Source organism: Rhinatrema bivittatum, chromosome 10 (genome assembly GCF_901001135.1).
Source record: "Rhinatrema bivittatum chromosome 10, aRhiBiv1.1, whole genome shotgun sequence".
Classification (NCBI taxonomy): domain Eukaryota; kingdom Metazoa; phylum Chordata; class Amphibia; order Gymnophiona; family Rhinatrematidae; genus Rhinatrema; species Rhinatrema bivittatum.
In genome coordinates, this window is record NC_042624.1 from 75,755,834 (window position 1) to 75,779,708 (window position 23,875).

General features: G+C 42.5%; 1 protein-coding gene across 1 annotated transcript in view; it reads left to right on the top strand.

The window, feature by feature from the left end:
- SELE (selectin E) overlaps positions 1–23,875 on the top strand; it is a 148,686-nt gene that overhangs the window by 34,810 nt on the left and 90,001 nt on the right. Inside the window, exons 20-25 of the mRNA XM_029617651.1 lie at positions 1,119–1,301; positions 7,991–8,176; positions 8,778–8,897; positions 15,936–15,951; positions 16,169–16,315; positions 21,878–21,972. Coding sequence (XP_029473511.1) covers positions 1,119–1,301; positions 7,991–8,176; positions 8,778–8,897; positions 15,936–15,951; positions 16,169–16,315; positions 21,878–21,972 — 747 coding nt within the window. The remainder of the gene's footprint in view (positions 1–1,118; positions 1,302–7,990; positions 8,177–8,777; positions 8,898–15,935; positions 15,952–16,168; positions 16,316–21,877; positions 21,973–23,875) is intronic.

A 23,875-nucleotide genomic window follows, 5' to 3' on the forward strand; every position in this document is an offset into this window, starting at 1 on the left:
ACTGGGAAGGTAGATGTAAAACATTGATAAGTAGAATATCAGAAGAAGCTTGCCACAGAGGCAAAAACTAATACAACTTTTTCAACTGCATGAAAAGCAAGAAGTTTGTGAGGGAGTCATTTGGATCACTGGATGGAAAACTAAGCCATTGCTGAAAAGCTAAGAGGTCTATATTCAGTCACTGTCCAGACAGTAAAGTTAGCCAGATAAACGTATCTGACTAACTTTGGAAGTATATTTAATCGTGCGACTGCACTATTGAATATAGCTGGCTATCTTGAGGTTAGCTGGATACATTTCTCTGGCTAACTTTAGGTCAGCTCTTTGGCGTGACTAGGCCTAGCCAGATAATTATCCAGCTAATGTAACTCGTCCCTGAAATGCCACCAGCATGCCCCTAATTTATGTGGCTACATTTTTAGCTGGATAATAAGGTCACCAGCTAAAATGTAGCCAGAAAAGTCCCTAAATAATATCCATTTAGCCAGATAATGTCTGAATTATTTGGCTAAATGCCTCTGAATATGGACCTCAAAATGAATTCTTTGCTTTGGTCCTTACTGAAGTGGAAGTTGGGAAAATATCCACTCTAGAATTACTCTTTATAGGTAATGGGTTAGAGGAACTGAAGCAAATCACTGTTAAACTAGAGAATCTATTAGAGCAAACTGACAGGATAAAGAGCAACAAATCAGCAGGATGGTTTTTACCCCGGAGTTCTCAAAGAACTTAAAATATGAAATTGAAGATTTGTTCTTGTTAATCTGTAGCATATCATATAACCTGATGACTAGATGGTGGCCAATGTAACACCAGTTTTTTTAAATGGCTCTGGAGTGACCCGGAAATCCACAGACCAGAAAGCCTGATGTCAGTGTCAGGTGAAATTGTAGAATCTCTAGTTAAGAACAGAATTACTGAGCATATGGATAAATATGGCTTTATGGGGAAAAGCCAACATGGTTTTAGAAAAGGTAAGTCGTTTCTTACCAATCTATTACAGTTTTTTGAAGTGTAAATACACACTGGATAAAGGTAAGCTGGTCCATATAGTATACCAAGAAAATAATTTGAGCAAGGTATTCAAATTCTATAATACTATTCATTTTCTCTTTCAGTTACGAAGTGCGAAACACTGTCTGCACCAGCCCAGGGTTCCATGAACTGCTCCCATCCTTGGGGGAAATTCAGCTTTGGTTCTGTCTGTGAATTTGGCTGCTCAGAAGGATGGGTGTTAGATGGGCCTCCTCAAGTTGACTGTAGAGCTTCAGGGCAGTGGACCAATATCCCAAAATGTGAAGGTATAACCCCCCCCTCCCGAAAAAAACTGGGCTCAACCTTAATTATTTCATAATTTCATAATGTCTTTCAGGGACCCAAAAGTTGGAGGAGGGGGGAAACGAAAAGAAGGGGAGAATTAGATTACTGTTTGGGGATGAAGCCCCTCTCTTAACTGGACCCTGCTCCTAGAAATTTGAGATAACTTTTTCCTTTTCGGCTTGGACTGATTCTGGGAAGTCCTCTTTCCCCAATCATCCCTCCCAGGAACGGACTGAGTGACTAAGGATACATTCAGTTATTCAATCTGGACTTCTTGTTTTCAAATACAGAATTCCTTTATATTTATTTATTTATTTTTTGTTTTTTTTATACCGGTGTTCCTGTATGAAATACAGATCACATCGGTTTACATTGAAACAGAACATGAAAATCACCAATAAAGGCATTACATAGAACAAGGTTATGAAACTTGGAATAGGGTACATTAGTTCAAAACTTAACAGTAATGTTGTAACATTAATGACTAAAAGAAAAGAGAAGAGAAACCTAAAAAAAACTTAGTTAAAAGGTCTTAATAAAACATAAAAATAAAAATCATAAAAGTATAATTGAGAGAATCTCATATGTCCTGCAATTAAATAACGAGTCAGGTAGTAGTAAAGAGCATGGAGTTTGTGATGAAGAGACGCTCTTGCTAGCTGGAGGGAAAAAATGTTCATGGTTCAGAAAAAGCTTGGCTAAAAAGCCATGTTTTAAGTTTTTTTTTGAATGAAGAGTGGCAAAGTTCTAGCCGAATATCTGGTGGGAGGGCGTTCCATTGAATGGGGCCTGCTGTAGATATGGCACGTTTGTATTGTGAAGATTTTGTTGAGGGTACATCGAGTGTGCCTTTATATGCTCCTCTGATGGGTCTAGAAGAAAAATGAAGACGTAGTTGGGTACTTAGTTGAAGAGGGGAGATATTGTGAATGGATTTATGAATTACAGTGTATACTTTATATAGGATCCTTTGCTTTATTGGCAGCCAGTGGAGGAGTTTGAGAATGGGGGTAATGTGATCTCTTTTATTCGTATTGGTAAGGATTCTGGCTGCAGAATTTTGTACCATTTGGAGGGGTTTGATTGATGAAGTAGGAAGGCCAAGAAGAAGCGAATTGCAATAGTCGATTTTTGATAGAATAATTGCTTGTAGAACCATCCGAAAATCATTGAAATAAAGAAGAGGTTTCAACTTTCTCAAGACTTGTAACTTATAGAAACAGTCTTTGGTGGTAGTGCTTATAAATTTTTTAAGATTTATATAGGGAATGGTTTCTAATAAGATTCTCATACTGATGCAAACAGGGTTTGGACTCTGCTGTCTTCAATGATTTTCATGTGTGGACAGCTCCAGCAGGGAAGGAAGGTGGTTCGTGAGATAACTTCTCTTCTGAACACTCGCTTTAGTAAAGAAAAGCCAGGTTGCCTTCTCAAGGCAAATGTCCTTCATAATGACATCATGTTTTAATCATTGTTGTACAGGTCAAGGAGGTTATTAGAACAAACAATACAACAAAAGGAAGGAAAGAACTAGTAAATCACATGGTCTTGAGCCAGGAGTTATATCACATTATGTAAAGCGTTTACAACATAAACCAAAAATGAACAAAGGCAAATAGAGTAAAAAAATAAAAAAAAATCAATGATAAACTCCATTTACTGTAATAAACTACAGCTAGGTAGTGAGAAAATGAAAAATAGGAGGAAAAGACTTAGGTGCACCATGAAACAAAAAGCTCTCAATAAGGTGTTGCAAACATCGCAAGTCTAAAAAAACACCTTCCATCCTGATATCTTTTTTTAAACAAATGCAAGTGTATATCAAGTTAGCATAAATTATATATCAAATCCCCTGGGGATGAAGTGCACTGAAATCTTTCCTCCTATTTTTAATATAATCATTGCCTGGCTGTACAGCAGGTAGAGTTTTTCATTGATACACAGATTTAGAACATAGCAGCATGAGCGTGCTCTTGTAATAAATAATAGGAATGTGCATTCGTTTAAAACGAATAAGGAATCTAAACCAAATCAGGCAAATTCATTTTGGATTTTGAAAAACAAATACAAATGGCCAGTGCCCCAAAAGTCAACAAACATTTTCATTTTCCATTAAAGTCTATGGGATAAGCAAAACTGCAAGGTTTCTTTCTTGTCAAAGCAGGAAGCACACAAAGCCCAGTGCTTAGCAACCGGTGATATCACAGGTGACCCCAGACTGACTAGAGCTGGGGTAGCAAGGGAGCAGGAACAGACCAGGAAGCAGGGCCAATCACCAGTGATATCACAGGTGACCCCAGACTGACTAGAGCTGGGGTAGCAAGGGAGCAGGAACAAACCAGGAAGCAGGGCCAATCGGGTTATTCTAGCTGGCATCTGCATACATTGACAATGAAATGCTCTTTTTTTTTTTCATATTGAAAGCTCAGGCAGGCTCCATTTTGAACTTACTTTGTCTCTGGCAGCTTGGTGGGTTTTTGAGCTGAGAGAGTTGAGGAGAAATTCAGAAAAGAATAACTAAGAATAGTGAAAATTGAGGTGAACTCTAGCTGTGCTTTCCTTTTGTCAGAGACACACACTTTGTTACTATGTGTCCAAAATCTTTTGTAATTTTTGCAAATTTGCAGTGATCAAGTGAGCACACATAGTGTAACTAATTATGAGTAACATTGCAAAGGAAAACTCAGTGCAAACTCTCTATAGACTGTTATAAAAGATTTTTTTTTTAAACTACAGAAGTGACTAGGAAAGAAAGCAAAGGTGACGGGCAATCAGCCCCAAACCCTCATCAGAGCAAGCTACCATAGGGTGGGTCAACACCTCACTGCCCCACAGTAGGAAGCAGGCAACATCAAAGGTGTTCACATTGGGGCGGATTTTAAAAGCCCTGCTCGCGTAAATCCGCCCGGATTTACACGAGCAGGGCCTTGCGCGCCGGCGCGCCTATTTTCGATAGGCCGCTGGTGCGCGCAGATCCCCGGGACTCACGTAAGTCCCGGGGTTTTCAGTTAGGGGCGTGTCAGGGGCGTGGCCGATCGACGCAGCGTTTTGGGGGCGGGATGCGGCGTTTTGGGGGCGGGCCCGGGGGCGTTGTTTCGGCCCGAGCGGTCCGGGGGCATGGCCGCGCCCTCCGGAACCGCCCCCAGGTTGCATCTCGGCGCGCTAGCGGCCCGCTGGCGCGCGAGGATTTACTTCTCCCTCCGGGAGGCGTAAATCCCCCGAGAAAGGTAGGGGGGTCTAGATAGGGCCGGGGGGTGGGTTAGATAGAGGAAGGGAGGGGAAGGTGAGGGGAGGGCGAAAGCGAGTTCCCTCCGAGGCCGCTCCAATTTCGGAGCGGCCTCGGAGGGAACGAAGGCAGGCTGCGCGGCTCGGCGCGCGCCAGCTGCACAAAATCGGCAGCCTTGCATGCGCCGATCCTGGATTTAGCAGATACGCGCAGCTACGCACGTATCTGCTAAAATCCAGCGTACTTTTGTTTGCGACTGGTGTGCCAACAAAAGTACGCAAACGCACATTTTTTGTAAATCTACCCCATTCTGCACTGGGGAAATGATTGCTACAGATAACCAACTAACAGATGGTAGAGAACACGTGGCTGCTGCAGCTGTTAGCCCCTAATTACAAACGGGCCAATACAGTAAAATGCGCGGGAGAGACGAGCGCCTGCTCTCCTGACGCGCGCCCAGGCCATTCTCCTGGGCGCGTGATTTTCTATTCAAATGAAGGCCCGCAGTAATAAGGAGGCGCTAAGGACACTAGCGCATCCCTAGTGCCTCCTTATTGACAGAAGCGGCAGCTGTCAGCAGGTTTGACAGCCGACGCTTAATTTTACCAGCGTTGGTTGTCGAACCCGCTGACATCCATGGGTTCGGAAAACGGACGCCGGCAAAATTGAGCTTCCGTCTTCCAACCCGCAAGCCGTGGACTGATTTTTTTTACGATTTTTTATTTTTGGGGCCTCCGACTTAATATCGTTATGATATTAAGTTGGAGGGTGTACAGAAAAGCAGTTTTTTCTGCTTTTCTGTACACTTGCCTGGTGCTGAAAGTAAAATGTGCGGCTTGGATCGTGCGGGACTAACTAATAGGCTCATCAACATGCATTTGCATGTTGTGGGTGCTATTAGTTTCGGGGGGGGGGGGGGTGTTTCGCTGAGCAATTTCCACACGCTATTACCCCAGGGGTAATAGCGTGTGGAAAACACGCGGCCAAACAGGGGCTAACGGTGCCCTCGGTCGAGCGCACCATACTGCATCAGCCCCGAAAGTTACCTCTAGGACAGCATTTAGCAGGCTGGTTATCCACAGCCTGTACACTCAGTGCTGTGCTCCCTTCCAGGCACAGCCGGCCAAGGCAGAGAGGAGAAGTGTTCATTTCACCAGGGATATTTGGACCAGCCAGAATGCTGCACATGCCTATCTTTTCTTGATGGCACACTGGTGGCAGCTGTCCGAGGCAGGTTAGGCATTAGGGTAGAGGTGGGCTGTGCTGCACCTGTATATTAGTCACACCTTGGTGAATATCTTAGTGGTAATAGCGAGGCTGCTATACGAGAGAGACAAATGTGACAGGGCTTTGCTCCGCACTAAATGTTTTTTCCCAGTGTCCACATTGGGGGATTTTTGCATCTATAGTCCTTCCCCCTACTTTTTTTCATCCCTTTTTTGGGAGGTGTTCACCCTATATAATAAGGGTTTGGCAGGGCCAGTGGGAGTAGTCGAGTTGAGTTGGAGGAGTTTGGTGGCCTTCAGGTTTTGCCAAGTGAAGAATTTAGGAGGAGGAGAAAAGATATGAAGTTTTTTTCCTGACAGCTACCCTATTAGAAGAAATAGTTACCTCTTTTCTAGGAAAGGACTGGATTTGCTTTGAGCCAGATAATAAATTAGGCAGCTAGAATTTAGCCAGATAAGTTAGAGGCATTCTGGAGGCGTAACAGGGAAGAAGTGAGTTAACCAGATAACTTATCCTGCTAAGTCTGGTCAGGCCAAAGACCTCTCCTAAAGTTAGCCAGCTAATTTTAAGATAACCAATTATATTCAATAGTGTGGCTGCACTACTGAATATATCTCCACAGTTAACTGGATAAGTTTATCCAGCTAACTTTGCTATCTGGACAGTGCCGGAATATGGACATCTCTGGGCCTTGCGGCCTTAGGAGCAGCCACAGCCCCTCCCCTCATTCCCCAGCAATTAAAAATTAAATACTAAATCTTCAGGTCCCCTCCTTAACCCCCTCCCCCCCTTGCTAACACAAACCCTCCGATCACCCCCGAAAATGCCGCAGCCACCATGATTGTAGTAAAGGCGAATCACTCCTGGCAGTGTCTTAGTCCAGATGACCAGATTTAGGACTACTATTGCACGGCCTAGATTTGGCTGGCCAACGGGCCGATACAGTAGATTTGGCTGGCCAACGGGCCGCTCTCCCAGCGAGCGCACCGGCCACTTGCCGGTGCACGCGATTCAGTATTTAAATTAGGTCTGGCGGTAGATCCGGGTAAAAGGAGGCGCTAGGGACACTAGCGCATCCCTAGCGCCTCCTTTTTGACAGGAGTAGCGGCTGTCAGCGGGTTTGACAGCCGACGCTCAATTTTGCTGGCGTCGGTTCTCGAGCTCGCTGACTGCCACAGGCTCGGAAACCGGACGCCGGCAAAATTGAGCGTCTGGTTTTCGGCCCAACAGCCACGGGCCGAATTCAATTTTTTTTTTCTTTTTTTACCCTTCAGGACCTCCGACTTAATATCGCTATGATATTAAGTCGGAGGGTGCACAGAAAAGCAGTTTTTACTGCTTTTCTGTGCACTTTCTTGGTGCCGGAAGAAATTAGCGCTGATCTTTAGGTCGGCGCTAATTTCTGAAAGTAAAATGTGCGGCTTGGCTGCACATTTTACTTTCTGTATCCCACGCGCATACCTAATAGGGCCATCAACATGCATTTGCATGTTGAGGGCGCTATTAGGTGCTGCGGGTTGGACGCGCGTTTTCCTCCCCTTACTGAATAAGGGGTAAGGGAAAACGTGCGTCCAATAGCGCACTGTACTGTATCGGCCTGCAAGTTAGATAGCTAGTGATGAAAATCAGGGCTAGCCACCTAACTTTCTCCCTCACCAAATTTGGCCAGCTAAATTTAACCGCCTGGTGAAACTTAGAAAGTTAACTATCGCAGAGCAAGGGAGTGTTTTCAAATGCTTTGATCTAGATGACTAAGTTCTTACCTAGCTGGCTAGAGCCATTTTAATATTTACCCCAGAGAATCAGACTAAGGTATCCTCAAGGGGATACTTTTCTTAATCATGGGCTATTTCTTTGAAACATGCGTGACTTCTATTTATTAGGAATATTTTCTAACAAGGAAGACTCTCCTGTTGAAGGCAGAAAAGATCTGGCCTCTGCCATCTTTAGTGTAAAGAAAGTCCAGGCTGCTTCCTAATGGTAGATTTAGAATGAAAACATCCCTCATAACGACATTAGCCATTACCCAAAGGTGGCTCTTCTATCACCTTGTACTGGCAAGCCAAGGAGAATTTTTAAAAGCAATAATGACCCCTCAAAGAAGGAGTTAGCTTGACATTACACCACAGTCTCGCAATGAATTTCACATACAATATTATCACTCTGCTCTTGTAATAATATGGCAATAGAGACAATATTATTTGTTCCCTCTTTTAGCTATACAGTGTGAAACTCTGCCAGCACCAGCTCAAGGCTCCATGAACTGCTCCCACCCGTGGGGAAACTTCAGCTTCGGTTCCATCTGCGAGTTCAGCTTATGGGAAGAATCTGTGCTGGTCCTGGTCAATACGATGGAATGTGAAATGAACGGAACATGGACCACAGTAAAACCGAACTCTGAAGGTGTGTACTGTACGTAGAATGGAACTACAGCTCCCAGGGTTACCCATTCTTTGCTCATGTGCCACTCTTATCACCTGCTGTGAACCTTAGCAGCCTGCATAATTTAGGGAGCTGTCGTTATACATTTATTTTACATCTTCCCATTGTAATTTCCCATCCGTTTCATATCTACCATCTCTACACCCTGCTTCTGCCATTTTTTTGCATCTTTCTTTAATAATTCCCTATCTCCTTCACGTTCCAACATCCATTGCACGATGCTCCTCTCTTTTCTAATACCTTACCAGTATCATTGTTTTTCACTCTCATTATCTCCTATTTCCCATGCACTGCTCCTGCTATTTCCATATCTTACCATTTTAATGACCCTTATAGAGGATGCCTAGGAGATTCCAATTTCCAGGTGCTATGGTAGCAAGGTTGACTTTTAAAATTTAGAAACTCAGCATGGATATAACAATCTACAGTGGTATTTTTCCTAACCTTATCTTTAATAGTTAATACAATCAAGTTTTGTTTTTTTTTAATGAGAACAATATATAGCAAATAGCCTGCATGTCTTCTCCATGGACAGAGTACATTGTCCCCCTTCTTCTTTCAGCTGTCACACATTCTGCACACCCCCACTCTATCTCAGTAGTGACGCTCGTGATGACATCATCTGCTGCTCTGATGGGCCTCATCTTAGCAATCGTGCTTGTGAGGCAGCTACAGAAAAAAGGTACGGTGCTTCTGTTTCTTCTGATGATAGGGAGGCTAGATGCAACCTGCCTCAATTCCTGGATCAGGTACGGTGGCACTCTCAGCTAGAAAACCTGAGCAACAAACCCACTTCTCTACCAATCTATTATGATTTTGACCCAGTATTGACTCTGTAATCCCAACCAGGTTGCATGTCAAAAAGCATACCTCCAGCACTACCCTGATAGTATGCTGATCCCTGTTCTGGGGGGATCATCACTAGCAGTGAAAGTTTCTATATCCCTTCAACAATCCTCTGAGCTCTTCAGTTCTAAATGGGGAAAGCTCTGTATCTCTATGTCAATGCACTGACCTGATCCAGTCTGGAATTATCTGGCAGTTCCCTCAGTACTAGAGATAACAAGTTCTGCATCTCTGACCGCGCCAGTTGATCAATGTTCTCTGGGTCTTAGCTTAGTTATCTTTTAGAACTGAGCTTGACAGCTCTTGCTGTACTCATTGGAACTGCAACTTCAGGTCATACAATGAGTTACTGTCAGTGCTCAAATTGGAACTTGGCTCTCAGAGCTTGTTGGCATTATGTTGTACACTGAATGTTCCTGAGTGACAGCATGAATATTTGACCTTCAGTAAAATGGGTGAACCTCTACGTGCACACCCAGACAAATTAAAAAGCTGTACTCTTTCTGTACTGTGCAATGTTTCAGAAACACATCACATAAAACCAGCAGAACCAAGCACTGTGTGGAAATGACAGACTTTCCTGCTAAGGCATGTTGGAGTTTGTGAAACTGCTCCACTGCAGTTCCCCTGAGCTGTCAAGACTGAATTTACACAGAGTGGAATCAGGTTCCTGGAATGTTATTTGTGACATGGATCATCCCATGCCAATGAGGGCGAAGGGAGCTATGACTCCTTTACTAATTCAGTGGAATTGTGGGGAAACGTTAATGAATCTTTAAAATAATGACTTATCAGGGAAATTCATGGTGGTTCAGTATTCCACCAGGTCAGAAACGTAGTGAAGACAATTTCGAAAGCCATTTCTCCAGGCAGACTGCCCTGGGATGAAGTTGTGCCCCTCCCTGCTGCCACAAACGCGTGCAGGCTCTTACAATGTGCCCGCTCTTAGCAGACTGCAAGGAGGTGGGGTAAGACAGCCACGTTATATCTGGCTCTTTATGCAATTCTCAACTGCCTGGCTAGGTTCCCTTTGAAATTTGGTTACAGGGGTGCAACAATGTGGGCTCTTGAGAATTACCCATAGCGAGATTGGAGCTAATACCGAATATTCTCAGAACCCTGGAATTCACTTGCTATTGTCCTTTCAGGACTTTGTAATTTTAGCTCATTCCTATTTATTTTTCTTTTCAACTACTTTATGTATTATTTTGTCAACACATCATGTCAGTCCATAAACTGCTATTAATCAAGTTGACTTAGGGAATAGCCACTGCTGTTACTGGCATCAGTAGCATGGGATCTATTTAGTGTTTGGGTATTTGCCAGGTACTTGTAGCCTGGATTGGACTCTGTTGGAAACAGGATGCTGGGCTCGATGGACCCTCGGTCTGACCCAATGTTGAGAGCCTTTCTAAAATGGCCACCTGATCTACTACTTATAAAGGAAACCTCACCTTATGGCGCTGCACAAGACTGACTGTTTTGTTACTAATAAGAAGCCCCTGAAGCAGTGGTTTGAAACATCATATCATGTTGAGCATAATAAATGGGAAATATGCTTCTTCACTACTATCATTATTTCAGAGCATATACAAAAATTGATGCTTCACAAACTATTGAACCTACAATTATTTAAGACCCATCATCGATGACAATAGTACTGGAGACAAAACACTTTTCCTCCAGCATCCACAGAGTGTTATGATGGTCCTCACTTTACAAGAAATTGTCTTCTGGTTTTCTTGGCATTAAATTTAAAGAGAAAGACAATGGGGTAGATTTTATAAAACTACGCGCACGCATACTTTTGTTTGCGCACCAGGCGCAAACAAAAGTACACTGGATTTCAATAGATACGCGAGTAGCCGCGCGTCTCAGTTAAAATCCGGGGTCAGCGCGCGCAAGGCTGCCCAAAATCGGCAGCTTGCGCGTGCCGAGCCACGCAGCCCGACTCCGTTCCCTCTGAGGCCGCTTTGAAATCGGAGCGGCCTCGGAGGGAACTTTCCTTCCACCCCACCGCACCTTCCCCTCCCTTCCCCTACCTAACCCAACCCCTGGCCCTATCTAACCCCCCCCCCCCCCCCATCTTTGTTGCAGAAGTTACGCCTGCTCGAGGAATCTGCTGGACTAAAGTTACAATCCATAAAAAAAGAGCATACTTAGATTATGGATGCTTCAGTTGACTGAAGGCATGCACCAGCACATGACACTTAGAATGTGCCTGGATTACATATTTATTTATTATAATCTTTTCTATACCACCTTATCAGGTCATCCAAAGCAATGTACATTACAAATTGCAACATAAAAATGTGTTACCATACCACACTGTCCACTCCTCCCAGGCCTTTCACCAGCCAAGCCCCCCTCCCCACTAACACCCAAATAAAAAATGTAAAGCTTTACAATTCCTTTCACTCCCTCAGAGATCCTCTGCTTTATCCAATGCTTTCTTGAATTCAGATATTGTCTTTGTCTCAAACACCTCAACTAAGAGGCTGTTCCAGGTATCCACTACGCTCTTGTAAATAAATATTTCCTAAGGTTATTCCTGAGTCTACCCCCTTTCACTCTCATCCTATAACCCCTCATTCTAGATCCTCCTTTCATTTGAAAGAGGCCCACCTCCTCTGGATGGAAATCTTTGAGGTATTTAAATGTCTCTATGATATCTCCCCTATCTCCCCTTTCCTCTAGAATCATGTTTAGATCTTTAAGTGTGTCCTCATAAGCTTTAGAAAAAAGTCGACTGACCATTTCAGTAGCCACCCTGTGGACTGACTCCATCCTGTTTATAGCCTTCTGAAGGTGCGGTCTCCAGAATTGTACACAGCATTCCAAGTGAGGTCTCACCAGGGACCTATCAAGGGGCAATATCACCTCTGTTTTACTGCTGACCATTCCTCTCCCTATGCAGCCAAGCATCTTCCTGTTTTTTGCTGTCAACATATCCACCTGTTTGGCTACCTTAAGTTCATCAGTACAATCACTCCCAGATCTCGTTCTTGTTTCATACTTAGAAGAATTTCATCTCCTATACCTTTCCCTTGGGTTTATGCAGCCTAAATGTATAAAGCCTTATTTGGATGTGACATCTCTGTATTTACATGTATATACATGCTACCATCTTCTGACCCTGGTTCAGTGTATATGCTGTTACTGCCTGGCCTGCTGTTTTTAGGGCACGTCAAACAGCCTTAGTGTTCTCGTTAATCATTAGTGCCTCGGCACCTTAGAATGTGTTGAAGTTTGGAAAAGCTGCTTTCTTTGCTTTTCATCCTGAATCAGTGGCTTGTTTTTAACCTTTTCTTCATGAGAATTTCAACAGAAGATTTTCGCCGATGATAATAAAGTTGCAGATCCCCGATGTGTGTGGAAATATGCAATATGGTTAGAGGAAGGAAACAGTCATACAGATGTTAAAACAGAGATTAAAGAAACCTGAACTTTCCTTTCCAGCTTGTCTCACTTGACTAGAAAGTATTGGGGGTAGTTAGATCTGATACCTGCACTGCCTAACTTATGTGTATGAAGAGCAACAGCAATCATCCTGCTAAAATTTTGAATGCTTATTTCTATCTGTCTTCTCCCTTCTTTCTTCTAGAAAGTACATCTTGAGCTCATTCAGTCTCTGCGTGTATGATGCAGGTCACACACCATTTCAGTGGCCCTCTTTTGAATTGCCTCCACCTTATCAATGTCCTTTGGTAGATGTGACCTGCAGAACTGCACACAATACTAGAGTGAACGAGAAACCCTGGGATGGGATTCATTAGCCCATGACTTCTTCTTGGCTCTATGTCCAGCTCCAGGTATTGCTGTGCCTTTCCCCCAAGTGGTTGGCATTAGAAATGTAGGTGCCTCATTAGGCCAGTGCCATCTTCTTTGTCCTGCAGCAGGCCCCAAAGGGGAAGCGAAAGCAATATTATTGTTATCCAACTATAGTAAAAACAAAACAAAACTGAGACATAGGAAGATGCATAGGTTTGCTTAAGGTCACATAGCTAGAGGCAGAGTAGGAGTTGGTATCATCAGTCTCAGTTCTCAAGGCTTGTAGTCCAGTGTTCTATCCACTAGCCCCTCCAAATGACTTCTGCTCCCCCTATCTTTAATGTCAGTTTAGAGGTCATGGAATTAAATTCAGAACGGAAAATCTTTCTACTATTTCAAGATACATTCCTTGTCTGCTGATGTCAATCCTTTCCTCTATGATAGCCTGTTTTGTCATCAGTCATCCCAATTTTGATCTCCATATACTCATGTCTTTATCAATCTCAATTTCAACTTGTGCAGATAGTTGGGGGCAGATATCTTCTAGAACTGAATGTTGGTGTATACTGTTCTTGTTCTGTACTGTGGACATCTATGCTAGAAAGGCATACAGCACATTTCAGGTTGTTTGTTAACAAACAATAATTATGCATTAGGCTTCTTTTGGTCTATGACACTGCAGGCCATGGAGTATGCAGGTTGAAATTAACAGGCTACAACTCCCCTGAAACTAATCATGTCAGTGTCAGCAGGTTGGTGATGGCGAAGGTCCTGTAACGTTTGGCCGATTGTGGGATAGCTCCATGGTTGGCCTCACTCACCCCAAGATGCTGCTGAGACTTGGACGCTGCCATGCTTCCTCCTTCCAGGCTCTGTCTAGTTGCACGTGCGCACTGCACGCTGGCTCATATAGGCTCCGTGGCGGGAAAAGAGGAGCAGAGCTGGGAAATGGATGTCAGAGCAGGCTGGGGATTTAAACCCCAGCCGTGCTCCCAGCCAGCACCTCAGCAACAGGTCCTGCTACCTTGCAGTGTTTGTTGCTACAGGATCCTGCCTTGCCTTCTCCAGCCTTGCCCCAGTCCAGCCTGTGTTTGCCTTATCTTACTGTAGCCTGATCCCGGTCTTGCTCTGCCCTTGCCTTTTTCCTGTCCTATCTGTCCTGTTCTCCATGAGATCCTCGCCGAAGTCCTGCTGGCCCTTGATCTAAAGGCTCAGTCTGCGGAAGGAGAGGCTAGTATAGCTGAAGTCAGTCCTGGTCCCAGTTCCTGCGAGTCTGCCTACTGTCATTGGGGCCCCAGCTGGGTCACCAATTGGGCAGTGCCAATCTCACCACAGTGCAAGAGCTCACACACCATGACAGTCCCATCCAGCAATGCCAAGGGAACCTAGGGGGTTGGAGGTTAGGGCAGGAATCACTTGTTTTTAGGCATCAACCCGACTAGTTTTCTCAGCTGTTTAGATTATTACAAAGCTTTGTGGTAAGCCAAGGGAGAGGGAACAGATTATTAAATTAAGAATGGGATCTTGTATGCTTATCTACATAGGATGGCAAAGAACCAAGGAGAGAAACAATAAACAGTGACTTAGATAAGGAATGATATCCCACAAGTGGTCAAGCATCTACTGCTGGCAGTGTGGACTAAATGAGCAGAGTTGGTGGGGTAGCTGGTCTTTATCTGCCACCATGTTTTGTCAGGACCCAGGAGTGGAAGGAACCAGATAAATCGCAGAGTAAAGCTCAATGCAGAAAGACATCCCAGGAAGGGCTGGGCGAATAGAGGGCTCTGTGAGTGGATTGTCCGTGAGCAGAGATTCCAGACCTCATATGGGGAAGGAATTGAGGTGTTTAGGAAGTTGCAAAGCTGATCTAGAGGAGGGATGCTACAAGCAGCCTGGCGAGATACTTAATTGAAGTGCTATTTGTGGCCTGCACATATTTGTGTGAGGGAATGGAGCAAAGAAAAGCCCTTGTGAACTGATTTGATGCTACCAGATACGTTCATTTATTTGTTTCGCCGTCTGGCTAGAGAGTTTCATTGGAGGCCCATTTGCAGGCTGTGTTTGTTTGTATATATGGAGGGGAGGGGTTTGCAGGGAGAGCTGGAGAGCTTACACAAGTCATAGATAGAAACCTGAGTAAAAGTTGGACTTGTGGTTTTGTGGTTTTCTTGTTTGGTTTTTTTTGTGGAAGCTGACTTGTTACAGTGGTGGGTGGGGAGCAAAAGCCCATGACTGCAATTGTTTGAGGGTTTTTTTTCCTACTTTAAAAAACCAGAATGGCTGCAGGGACTTGTAGCCAGATAGGGCTAAAGGGAAGCCCAGAAAAAAAAAAAAAAGGCTTCTTGTGTTGAAGAAGTGAAGCTCAGTTCATAGAAAGCTCCATTTCTTAGGCAATCGTGGACTACGAGCACACAGAGTTTAATCATGACATACCAAAAACACTTGTTAAACCAAACTAGATGGGTTACTTAACTGATAAGCAAAGTCGGTGTAGATGCTCTCACAGATGATGCAGACATAAATCTTCATAAAGTGCAAGGCTCATAATTCAGTGACACCACGTCTAATGGGCACCAAAGTCCATAAATCTCCCAAGGGTGGCTTGAGGTAACAGTGCAAGGGTGATGTTTACCACAAGCCATCCTCACAGTGTCCTAGGAGACCCAGGGACTTGCAGTAATGCTTTTTTCAGAGCGCTGTCAAATGCAGCACAAGAAGCCTTTATTTTCAGTGCTCCCTATGTAAAAAAACGTATTGAAAAGTTGTGGTTTGTTGGAAACTTTTGTAAAGTGTTTCTTCACCATTGGAAATCTTTTGCTCTTCTAGTGAAACCATTTGTTCATGGTGAGTGACTTTTTTTCCCCTGTATTGCTCATTTGTTTTAGCCAAAGCCATGCAAGAGATTATTCTGGACTCTTGCAGAGTAAACCCAGCAAAGGAAGTCCGGCCTGTGTTGGGAGAGAAACTGAAGCCACAACATGACATATGTTACTATATTTTCCACAGAACATGTTTTCTGCGTGACTTGAATTTGCTCAGTTTATATATGACTTTATTTCATGGAGGTTTTTCTCTCTCTCTCTCTCTCTTTTTTTTTTTTTAGCCAAGAAGTCACTTAGGTAAGTTTCATACTCAACTGTTAATATTTAACTGCAAAATATCCCCATCATCAAACTAGGTTAATTAAATGTACTAAGCATAGAGGAAGTAAGAAATAGAGAGGAGTGGACAGGGAAAAGATGGCAGTCTCCATGCGCTCTTCTCAGGGATTCTCACCAGAGCTTAATCACAAATAGAATTTTAAAGAAATCATTGTTCCCCTTTTCTCCCGCGCAGGTGGTCATTCAACAGGATTATCTATCAGTCAACCAGGGATGCATGTGCTGAGGACTCTATAAAGAGCCACCTCCATCCTCTCAGTGTCCTGGGAGACCCAAGGACGTTCAGAAATGCTTTCTCAGAGAAGTTGAAACAGTACAGATAGCGTGGCCTGGCTTTATGTCCTAGAGGCTTCTGGTCTGCATCCCTAATCCCTTCACTTGAGGACTGCCCTGCCCTGCCACGATCACCTGCACTGTAAGGAGCTGAGGTGGGGGCTGTGTGGGTGTGAGCGAGAGTAACTAAAGAGAGAAGCATTTCATGAAGGCCTGGAGTGTGCCTCCTTCACCCATGCTAGCCACACAGTACCCACCTGACTGCTCCCAAGAGCATGGGCAGGGCCTTGGGACACTACCATGCGCAGAAGAATTCGGGTTCTTTATGAAAGCTGAGCTATTACAGAATGTAGCCCTAGCATCATAATTCTTCATCCACTGAAACCAGCGCTGAGGTCATAAGCCTGGGATGGTTTGTTCCTGGCATTTGCTGGGGCAGTTTTCTTTATTTTCCCAACATTAAGATGTGAGTTTATAACTGCCTTTGAGGGGGGAGAGAGAGAGAGAAAGGAGAAGGTAAATCTAGTCTAATAGGTATTTCAAGAAAAAAAAAAAGCCTAAGAGTTTGTTGTGAAGATTACTCAGCAGGAAGGTCTCTATTAAAGGTAAAGGCCTGTAAGCAGAGGGGGAAGCCAGTCAGTCAGCAGTGTAAATGTAGATCAAATCCATTAAACTCAACTTCACATAAGAATTTCCAAGTTTTTATCAGGAGATGGATACTGGAGCAGTGAATGCTGTCCTTATGTGCAACGTATCCAAGAAGTCCTGGGCTGCAGACTTGAGTCCCAGATATGCAGATAGTGTCTTCTAGAAGTAGTGTGCAGAAAACACAGGAACCATGTAGCGCTTCATTTAACATCCTCATGTCTACTGATTCCTAATTAATACATTCTTTATTCTTGTATTACAGGACCAATGCATATTAGGATCTTGCAATGGAGAAGGAACCGCTTGGGATAAACATTTTTCACTATACTGAAATAAAAGAAGAAGAAGCAATACCGCCTTAATTGCTATTGTATATAATTACAACATTGTAACTCTTACTGTATAGGGTATTTAGCTAAATTGTACTCAGTGTGGATTTAATAATTCATACTATCAAATAAAATCATTGATTTCAAAAACCATTAAATTTCTGGTAAGAGCCATCAATGGCCTATGTTTTTATTCTTAGTTTAGTTTTTTATGGTTACTTGCTTTGTATAGTGTTTATTAGATTTGTGATGCATGTTTGCTGTTGACCTCTTTGAGATCCCCTGTGAAGTCATGCATTTTTTCTGTAAGATGAGAGAAGCTTCTTGGATCAGCATGCTGGCTGGCCATGGTGGGCCTAGAAATATTTTAGCTAGGTCAAGTGTCTGTACCTTACATGGATTGTTCCCCATTTGTAAATGCATTTTGTATGCCCGTTTTGTCTTAATTTGTATTTTTGTAATTCTTGCAGAAGAAGCTTTTTTTTTTTTTTAAAATACTGTACCATGTTTGGAGTGTTTTGTGATCATGCATGTAATAAATTTAATAAATGCATGTATGCAAATTGTTGCATACATTTCTTTAATTTTAGAATTTTAAGGAGTGTTCTGGAATTGGAATTCAGTAAGGTATCTACCCTATCAAAAAGATGTGGGACTGGCTTAGAAGAACAGCTTTTGCCTGGAAAGATGACAGCACAACAGTACTGTTTGCTAAATTAACTCCTTGGCATGTGTTTAGCTAACATTCATTTTAAACTGAGTTCCATTTTACATTGGCATGGACATTTACTGCTATTCCTTAATACTGTATGCAAAGATTATTTCCTTCTGACATCACAAACTGCCACAGTCACAGGCAGCGTGTCAAGGTGGGCTTTTACATTTCCTTGATCAGTTCACTTATCCAAAGGCGATTGGCATCATTTCTGTGTCATTCTGTTATAATTTCCTGGTCTCCAGTTTAACTCCTGTTATTTCATAGTGTTCTGTCCCTCTATACATAGTAGAGAACTGATGTTCCATCAAAGAAAGTTCTTGTTTATTTTACCTTACCATTAAGACAGCCTTTTTCATCAGGTACTATTGGGTTGTTGTGGTGAAATGGGGATCTTTGTGTCTGTTGAAATGTATTTTGAACTGAGACCTTTTTCTTTCCCAGTAAGACCTCCTTTTCCTTGCAAACCTTAAACTGAGAGGCAGGTGTCAGCCTACCTCCTGCTGTATTCTGCAGTTTCTGGCAGCAAGGTCTAAGCAGGTTAACCTGCTGTATACCCAAAGTGAGTCTCCACTAGAAGGTGTAATACTGCAGCATCCTGTATTGCTATTGATTCGGAAGCCAGTGCCTTTGGCTATCATTGGTTGTATAGTCCCAGCTCTAGTGGGGACTGGCCCAAAATTCTCTAGAACTCTCCAGTCTTGGCTGGGGGTGCAGAGGAACTAGATGTGTGCCAAGGCCCTGTCTCAACTCTACACATCTACAGATCCTCCCCAGGCACTTGCAGAGTACAGTGAAATCTGTCTAGATAGTGTTAACTATATTAACCCTTGCTATTTTACCTGTTGGCTGTATGCAAATTAAAATCATTTTTATGTTTGCTGTTTATATTAGTTTAAGCACTCTTCCTGAAACTGATCTGGAAACCCCAGCACTTTTTATATGTTTGGATTGTAGACACATTTCTAGGAATTGTGAGACCCTCCTCCCTTGGGTTTTGGGGTCCCAGTGTAACTAGAAACTACCAAAGGATAGCTTACAAGGCTAGGCACTTTCCCAGAGGTAAGCAGGGACCCAACTGATAGGCAGGAGGTTGAAAGTGTGGGCTACTTGCATAGGTACAGGCAAGGTCTGGGCAGTGCTTTGCAGGACCCTCCAAGTATCCACAGGGTTAACCTTGAGTGGGTGATAGACGTAGCACTAAGGTGTTACATGACAGATGTCCCCATGGGATCATGACTACTTCATTCTCTGCAATTGCATTCTTGGTATGGGATGTTACAACATTTTTAGTGATGACACAGGGTGTAAGGCTAGCCCTAAAGTATCCCTTATATCCAAATCCTTACAGACACTAAATGATGAGGTCAGAGTCTGTTTGAGTGCATAGTGTTCCTCGACACTCCCCAAATGGGAGGGATTACTAAGGAGTGTGTTCCATGAAACTCATGAGCCCACTCTGGCTCATGTTATTCTATTCCATCCTGTTCTAGGAGTGTGCTGAGGCTCAAGGAAGGAGTACTTGTGCATCCAGGAGTGAGAGTATTTGAAGTGGACTGAGACTGAGAAGACCAATAGGTGGAGATTGCTGAATGAGAAATTAGTTCCATGTTCATTGGTCTCACTAAAAGTTACGTAGAGTGTCTAAAAAGTGTATTTATCTGTTCAGAATGAGAGGGTTGACTGCCTCTCAAGGAGAAAGTCTACAGAATTGATGTCTGAAAGATATTCAATAGGAGATAATTTTATTTTTATTTATTTTAGGCTTATATACCACCTTTCTTCCTTTCAAAATGGGGAACCAAACCTGGTTTGCAGTTAGAAGCAAGGTTAATCAATAATGATACATAATCATAAACATAATACAAAACAAAATACATACAAAAATAATCATAAATAAAATCCCTAAAGACTTCTGATCACAACTCCCACTCTCACTGGGGCAGCAAAAGTCATCAACACATCTCTTTAAAAAAAAAAAAAAGTAAATAACGCTTTCTCCCCATTTAAACAGCAATCCATGTAATCACTACTACAGTATATGGTTCAAGCTGCATTACAAAATATGATAAAACATTCAAAGATGCACTCCAAGCCACAATACCCATAAAACCCCTCAAATTAAATAAAGTTAGTCTCACCTAACAACCCACATATTAATAATAAATAAAAAAAATCTGATTTTCTTTAAGAAACGTGTTTCCACTTGCAAGACTTGATCTGTATTAAATGTACAGGGAAAAGCCCAGGGAGGGACCTTCTCCAAAAAGTAACTTTGCTAGGGACTGGTTGATGAATAAGTGTAATATGTGCAGATTGACATTGGCTGTCATTATTGGACTGCACATTGCCTTTTGATTTTCCATATGAACTGGATCAGTCACCATGTACCATTTGCCAAACAATTTATTTGCATTAAGCGAGCCAGTAAAGACTGAACGCATCTTTTGGAACACATACAAAGTGGTGTCTTGTGCAGTTCTTTCTGTCTTGGGGCTTTGCCAGAAGACTGCAGAAGCCTAAGGCCCCTGAAAGATTGATTTCTCCCCCTCTCTCCCAGCTTGTTAGGAAAGGTCCCTGGCTGATCCTGAATGCGCTCCTAGCTTCTCCCAGCTAGCAGAACAGAGGTTACACCTGCCACCTTATTGTGCCTTTCTATATACAATCTCACTAACATAAGCATGTCACATCTAACCACAAAATGAGATACCATCTACATTTGTCAATTTTTCCTGCGCTATCGGTGAACCATCTTGTACAAGTTCACTAGTAAAGATGTGTGTAAGGTAGATTTCTTGTTTGTGAATAGTTTTATGAGCATCTGATCTTTCCTGTTTTCAGAAACTTTAAGTATAGGATTTAATGCAAACTATCTAGCATGAGCAGTAAAAATACATTAAAAAATGTTTACAATAAAGAAAAAAACCCATATGAATGTCTTAGGAAGGCAAAAATAGAAATTGGTAATTATGATGCATCCTCAGAAATTATTGTGAAAAATTATATGAAATTGTCCATTTACAACGTGCTTCTGTGAGTTTGGGCCAACAATTAAGAGAAAATTGTGTATTTGGTCATGAGCAATTTGCAGGAAGTAAACACTTCCATTGTGGTACTCTTCACATTTGGTGTAAAAATGTTTACAATTTTTTCCACCATTTTGTGTATAATCTACAACCTTGTGCAGCTTTAATCCATCTCACTTCAGGCTTCAGCTGCCTTATGTCTAACCATTCATGTGTCAGGCCTTGATTTGCATATGATTGGTACTGGAAGCTGCTGTCCATGTGGCCTCTGCCATTGTTTAGATTTTTGAAGTTTCTTCTGCTGTTTTTTAAATTCAGATGTTTTGGGGTTTTTTTGTCATGATACGAAGGATGTGCAAATAAATATAAGATACATTTATTCAGAACAAGGCCTGCACATGATCATATTAATCCATACTGTAGCAACTATTGTACATTTGAGTTTACTGATGTTATTCGATATCTTTGCTGGTGTGGAATAGTAGCCAGGTAAGCACACTTCTTTTCCATGAGTCCTATACCTCCTTCAGCTCTTGGGATATATAATTGACAGCTACTGAGTCTTATTAATTGAGTAGTGTGAATGCAAATTCATTTTGTGTATCACTTTTGGGGGCCAATTTTGACTCAGATGGTATATAGGCTATCATAGAGATTGCAAACTGGTTAATGATTTGTATATTGTGCGATATTAAAGCACCATTTATGGACAAGTTGCATCCTCTCTCTACATAGGAAAATCCGTGTGCATGTATTGGTCATCTGTATGCCAGTGCACAACCCCTGAGCCACTAAGAAGGCCAACCATGATAATAGGACAATTTTTAGTAGCATGGACAGGCCTGGATGAAACTGGCTAAATTATATCCCGCAAAGTTTACATCAATTTTCAGCCACACTCTAAGTGGGGAAGTTGTAGCTCAAGATAACCCAACTCTTGGAAACGAAGCATCTAACAAGTATATGCTTGCAGTAATTTTGTTAAACAGTAAGGACCCTTCATTTTAACAGGTTTGAAAATTAAAACAAATATTTTAAATTGAATTCTTTGTTGCAGGGGTGGAGGGTAACTAGTGTAAGTCTGGCAACATGGGGCTAACGTGGTCCCAGGGAGCTTTTTTCAGAATCAACCTAGCAGCTGAATTTTGTAAAATTTGTAATGCTGAGAGACTCGATGCAGGCAATCCTATAAATAAAGCATTACAATAATCAATAACTGTCATTACAAATGTCTGTAGCAAAGTACGAAAATCTCTTTTGTCCAAAACATAGCGAATTTGTTGCAACATCCAGAGTTTGTAAAAAACAGATCTCAAAATAGTTCTTAACCACACGCTCCAAAAAATTGTTCGGGGCAGTTTACAAGAATACATTCATAATATAAAACAATATACAAAAGAAAACATTACAATGAACAAGTTAAAATGACTGACACAGCATGTTTCTAACTTTGAAAACTATTCAATATATCAAAGCACATACACTATTCATTCAGTGCCAGCGCTGACTAGAGCAATTTTTCCTTGTTTTAGCTCGATATCTGATGCATTTTTAAATAGGAAGGTTTTTAAGCTCTGAGCGGGGTAGACTCATGACCAACGTCATAAAATATTTTTTCACAGAAAGGGTGGTGGATGTCCCAGTCAGAATGTCCCAGTGGGAAGAAAAATGGTTGCAGAATTTAAAAAGGCATGAGATAAATACAGAGGATCCCTAATACAGGAGGAAGGAAATCATAGGAGCCAGCTTCTGAAAATGATTGGGGTGCTGAATTCACCACAAATTACCCAGCAAAAAAAAAAGCATAACATAATGGGTTATGAGTATGACTGACCAGCCTCTTTTTAAATGTCCAGAGAGGAACAGGTAATATAGCCGACTCATATGGCCATAACAAAAGCTAGGAAAGACTAAAAATCTCACCAGTCATTCTTCTCCCTGAGTCCAGGCACTTTTTTTTTTTATTTCTGGAGCTGCCCCTGCTCTTCTCCCAGCTCTTCTCCCAGCACTCACAGATTCCAGGCCAGCGCCAGTCACATGCCTGCACTATCTGCATGTCCTGTGCCCTAGCAGACCAGCAGACAGTATCTCCCCAGCATGTGAGGCTCTCTCTCTCTCACATACTCAACCATGCACTTACACATGCTCGTTTGCCCTCACATGCTCAATTATACGCACATACACACACTCATTCTCTCTCACATGCTCAATCATATACACACTTGCACATGATCGTTCAATTTCTCTCACATGCATAATCATACACATTCACACACGCTTATTCACTTCTCACATACACAATCTCATTTTCTCTCTCACGTGGTCAATGATACACACAAACACACCTGCTACTATGCTCTTTTTCACACATACACACATCCTCATTTGCTCTGTCTCTCACACATCATCATACACACCCACACACACACACACTCATTTGCTTTCTCACATGCTGAATCATACACCCAACCAAATGCTTGTTTGCTCTCACATGCTCATTCTTACACACACATGCTCTTGCTCTCTCTCCCATACATATGCTAAATCATACACACACACATGCTCCATGCTATCTCACATGCTCAATCATATACACACGTCCATTTGCTCTCTCATGCTCAATCAGTCATGCAGACACATACATGCTCGCTTGCGCTCACATACAACATACTCCTGTGCTGTCTCTCACACACACTTGATCAACCATACACACACACATGCTCCTTCTTTCTCTCTTTCACTCTGCAGGTGGTACTTTTTTTGACTGCTGAAGCAGGGTGAAAGGCCCTTTTTCTGGTCTGTGGGACACTCGCTTCTTAAATGCAGAAGAGTTGGAGGAGACTGACCCTACTTCTTGTGCTGAGCTCTTCCTGACTTCTGGGGGTGGGAGG